Consider the following 4609-nt stretch of genomic DNA (forward strand, 5'->3'; position numbering starts at 1 on the left):
TTGGCGGCGGGAGGCCCCGATCGGCGTCGCTGCCGCACGGCCCAGGCCCCGGGTCCCCACCCGCCTTCTGCCGCCCGTGAGGCACCGAGCGCCGCCCCCCGTCCACCCCGGTGGCAGCCGTCCCCGCCCGCTCAGCCCCGCACCCACCGGCTCCCCGCGGGGACAGGAGGGGCAGCTCCACACACACCCCCACACCCCCGTGACCCACATTCAGGGAGAGGGACCTGGGCGACCAGGCGGCAGCTCCGCGCCTCGGCGCGTGTTTTATTGGTAGTCAGAGAAGTAACGGCACCAAACATGAGCTCGCATCCGCCGAGACCGAGCCGGCCCCTCACAAGCACAGCTCGGCTGCTTTCGGCACCACCCGACACCCCAGTGCCCTCAGCGCCCTGCTCTCCAAGGTGAGGACGAAAACGTAAAGCTGATCCAACGCTCTCCAGTGCTTCAGGAAACCATTTCTGTCCGAGTCAGCCCACCACGTCCGTACACTCGCCCATTCCCAGCGAGATTCCCAACAGCACTGTTAGGAGATGAAGTGAGTCTGTGGGGTGATTTGTTCCAACTTGTGATCAGCTGGGTTTGCCGATGCTTCATAATTGCAGATGGTGACTTCGTGGCGATGTGCCTGAATTAAGATTAAACATGTTAGTCCCGAGGAGAGCAGAATTCAAGTCCCTCCTAAAACACCTGGCTGGCAAGAGCCGAGCAGGTTCCCATCTCACAGACACTTAATCACAGACTTTCCATCCCCACCCCTACACCACCCTCACCTTCCTCCTCACCGCTACAGCTCAACTTAAGCTATGATTTAAAGCCCTTTTACACTCTTAGCACAGTGTCGCTCATCTGTGCTCTCAACCTACCTCCGTCCACTCTCCTTTCAGGCCTATATAAAAAATCTTTGTTGTCTCCGCTCCAAAGTTCTTCGGAAAGTGGATGGAGAGGTGGTAAACATTGGAAAAACGGGCAATTCTGAAAGAAAACACACTCTGAAACCAGAGCTGGGCATACAAGCTGCCACTCTGCTGCTTTGCCACCTCCTCTAAGCACGGCACCACAGCCCCTCACCGTGCGTGGCTCCCACCCTAATCTGAGTCAGACTTGGGAGCAAAATGACTGAGGGTGCAGGAGCAGCTTCCTTCACACTTGTGGTCTGTGGGCCAGCAACAAGCTGTTACTGTGGCCAGGAGCAGGGCACATGAAACCAGGATGATTCTGCACCCGGAGAAGTCCTGGGTCACAGGCACAGGAATCCCCCTGGCTCCAGGGAGGTGGTTTTCAGAGCAGAGCTCTCACCTGACAAGGGGAGGATGGAGCCGGGAAGCAAATTCTACTCTGGGCAGCTTTGGGATGCAAGGGAAAGAACTGCCCTCTGCTAACACTCCCCTAAATTTGGCAGCACGCCAGTGGGCTAGATAGAACACTTGGCTGCGCCTGGGAAGAGCAGCCCCCCCGCACCCCCCTGGCACAGGGATCTGCATCGTACTTGGTGGGGTACTCCAGCTCGCCCCTCGGATCCTGGTTCAGGCTGAACGTCTGGTCTGGTTCCCTGGCTGTGTCATCAAAGGACATGTGAGGAATGTTCCTGAACCTGAGAAGAGAGGAAGGAATCCCAGGAAGTTATTAACACACAGATCAACTAACTGGTTTCCTCCCCATCCATTAGCACTATCCAGATTCTTCTCAACAATAAGAAACTGGATTTGCTTTGTCTTATAAGGGAGAAAATACCAATGTCACCACAAAGCATCATCATGTTCCAGAATACCCAACACCCTGAAGAAATAACAAGGAAGAACAAGGAACAAAGCCGGGGAGATACAGATCTCAGCATGCTTGGGTACATGAAGAAACCCAGACCCCAGTACACTGGAGACCAAGGAAAATAGGGGATTGATAAAGGTGTGTTTCTTTCCCCACAAGCAAGAACTGCAGAGTAGTCAATACTCTCTCATTTTAAAAAAAAAAAAAAAAGCAGTATTAAGAAGGATCTTTTCCCCTTCAGAAGCTAAAACAAGCCACGTGGCTCAGCACAGCCAAGCTGCTGCCAAGAGCCTTACAAACCTCACCTGGCTGCAGGACCTCCATCACTCATGTCCCTCCCTCCCAGGCCTCAGTTACCCCCTAGAGCGTAACCCCTCTCAGCCCATTGATCCTCTGAAGCCCGATGAACCACTAGCAGGTCAGTTCCTTCTCAGCACAGCCAGTGTCTCAACCAAATGTTCTCTTCTAATTAAAATCAGCACCCCATTTCTGTAGAGAAAAGGCAGCAAGTAGCTGCACTCATCTCTGTAAAAGTTATGGTTTCTTCTTCCTCCTGGGGCCACAGAACAACAGAGAGGTTGCAGAGTAACATTGCTTCTTCCCACACTGCGCACCTGCACTGGGCGCTTGGGCACCCGATGGTGTGAGAATCGCTGTTCTCATTACCTACGGGTCCATCAGTTTAGGCTCCAGCAAAGTTAATGCTCATTTTATAGAATCATAGAATCATTAAAGGTTGGAAAAGACCTCCAGGATCATCAAGTCCAACCCACAGCCCAACACCCCCAGGCCTCCTAAACCATGTCCCCAAGTGCCACGTCTGCACATTTTTTGAACCCCCCCAGGGACGGTGACTCCCCCACCTGTCGGGGTAAGCTGTGCCAGTGCCTGACCACTGTCAGGAAAAACATTTTTCCTAATATCCAATCTAAACCTCCCCTGACACAGTTTGAGGCCGTTCCCTCTTATCCTGTCACTGGTGACTTGGGAGAAGAGACCAACCCCCACCTCACTACAACCTCCTTTGAGGCAGAGAGTGATAAGGTCTCCCCTCAGCCCTCTCTTCTCCAGGCTAAACCCCCCCAGCTCCCCCAGCCGCCCCCCAGCACACTTGTGCTCCAGACCCTGCCCCAGCCCCGCTGCCCTTCTCTGGACACGCTCCAGCCCCTCAAGGCCCTCCTTGTCCCGAGGGGCCCAAACCTGAGCCCGGCATTCGAGGTGGGGCCTCCCCAGTGCCGAGCACAGGGGCCCCATCCCTGCCCGGCTCCTGCTGGCCACACCAGTGCTGACACAAGCCCGGGGGCTGGTGGCCTCCTTGGCCACCTGGGCACTGCTGGCTCATGCCCAGCCGGCTGTCAGCCAGCACCCCCAGGGCCTTCTCCGCCGGGCACTTCCCAGCCCCTCTGCCCCAGGCCTGGGGCGCTGCCTGGGGTTGGTGTGACCCAAGGGCAGGACTCGGCACTTGGCCTTGGTAAACCTCACACAACTGACCTCAGCCCATCGATCCAGCCTGTGCAGGTCCCTCTGCAGAGCCTTCCTGCCCTCAAGCAGAGCGACACTCCCACCCAATTTGGTGTCACTTGCAACAGTCCCACCATCATTTACTTACAGTCTCATCTCTGCTGGATGCGTACCATCATCTTCTCCCATCACAATCACTCCTTTTAATTTCACGTTGCCCGTAAACCTGCCAAGAGATGCAGAAGTGGCGTTCCTACCCCCCTGCTCTCCAAATCGGCCCCGGTTACAGGAGCACCGGCGTGCCTCGCTCCCGGGAATGTAAGTGCGAGGAACAAGCCCTGCCGGCAGCCAAAACGCTGCCGAAGGAGCTCAAGGAGAGAACTTACGGGATATTAAACAGAAGTTCCTCATCATCGTCGCTTTCTACGAACTGGGGAGAGAGAGGAGCGGGTCAGGGCCGGCCCCGCCGCGCAGGTACGTGGGGGTAGCACCGGGGGGACAGGGACCGGTGGGGCGGGTGGCCTCCGGGGGGCTCCGGGGCAAGGGGGGGACCCACAACACCTCGCTTACACCCGCCTCCCCGGGCCCCTCTTTCGCGCCCCGGGCCCCTCCTGCAGCCCCGGTCTCATCCCCGCCGCCTGCCTCCCCTCAGGCAGCACCGCCGCTGCAGGCCCCGGCCCGGCCCTACCCGGGTGCGGTCGCCGCGCTCCTCCCAAGCGCGGAAAACGAGGGCTCCGCTCCCCTCGCGGCGCTCGTTAAGGCACTGCAGCCGCTGCCTGTCGATACGCAGGTAGAGCCCCCAGGCCGCGCCCCGCTCCCCGCCGCCCGCCGCCGCCTCCCCGCTGCAGCAGCAGCAGCGACCGGGACCGTGCGCCATGGCCGCGCCTGCGCGCTGCCGCCGCCCCGCCCACTGCGCCTGCGCGCTGCCGCCGCCCCGCCCACTGCGCCTGCGCGCTGCCGCCGCCCCGCCCACTGCGCCTGCGCGCTGCCGCCGCCCCGCCCAGCGCGCCTTGACACCCCGCCCACCAGCGGCCGGTGCTCGGCGCCGCACGGCCTCGGCAGCCCCCCACCCCCACCCCCACCCCTCCACGCTGCACCGGACACCGGCCAAGCGGCTGGCCCCGGGGAAAGGGGGCTCGTGGGGATCCCGGCGGTGCCAGGCGGCCGCGGGCTGACCAAAGGTGCTGCCCAGCAGCGCCAGCAGCAGCTCCCGGGGTTTCAACCTGGGGCTTGTTCCAGCCAGGAGGGGGAACGGCCGCACCCCCGCCCCGCTGCCGCCGGGATACCCGAGCAGAAGCCTTCCTCGGAGCCGCAGAGAGCCGGTTTTGCTAAAGGCGTATTTAACATTCACTCCTCAGGGACAGAAAAGAACAAGGAGACCCAG

At 59.9% G+C, this 4609-nt stretch overlaps 1 protein-coding gene across 1 annotated transcript; it reads right to left on the minus strand.

The window, feature by feature from the left end:
* Window positions 1-238: 238 nt before the first annotated feature.
* On the minus strand, window positions 239-4129 carry PITHD1 (PITH domain containing 1). Its single transcript, XM_075114912.1, has 6 exons — window positions 3914-4129; window positions 3612-3655; window positions 3374-3451; window positions 1487-1591; window positions 864-972; window positions 239-625 (listed from the first exon to the last, which is right to left on the minus strand). Exons 1-6 carry the CDS (start codon window positions 4100-4102, stop codon window positions 524-526), a joined length of 627 nt encoding a protein of 208 aa, XP_074971013.1. The 5' UTR covers window positions 4103-4129; the 3' UTR covers window positions 239-523.
* Window positions 4130-4609: the final 480 nt, after the last annotated feature.

Source organism: Phalacrocorax aristotelis, chromosome 20, assembly GCF_949628215.1.
Source record: "Phalacrocorax aristotelis chromosome 20, bGulAri2.1, whole genome shotgun sequence".
Classification (NCBI taxonomy): Eukaryota; Metazoa; Chordata; class Aves; order Suliformes; family Phalacrocoracidae; genus Phalacrocorax; species Phalacrocorax aristotelis.

Excerpts from the sequence above, each read along its gene's own strand:
- PITHD1 (XM_075114912.1), bottom strand. The coding sequence starts at position 4,102 with ATGGCGCACGGTCCCGGTCGCTGCTGCTGCTGCAGCGGGGAGGCGGCG. Across the intron at positions 973-1,486 it reads GAGCTGGAGTACCCCACCAA|AATTGCCCGTTTTTCCAATG; the intron begins GTACGATGCAGA and ends GTTTTCTTTCAG. Across the intron at positions 626-863 it reads TGAAAGGAGAGTGGACGGAG|GCACATCGCCACGAAGTCAC; the intron begins GTAGGTTGAGAG and ends ATCTTAATTCAG.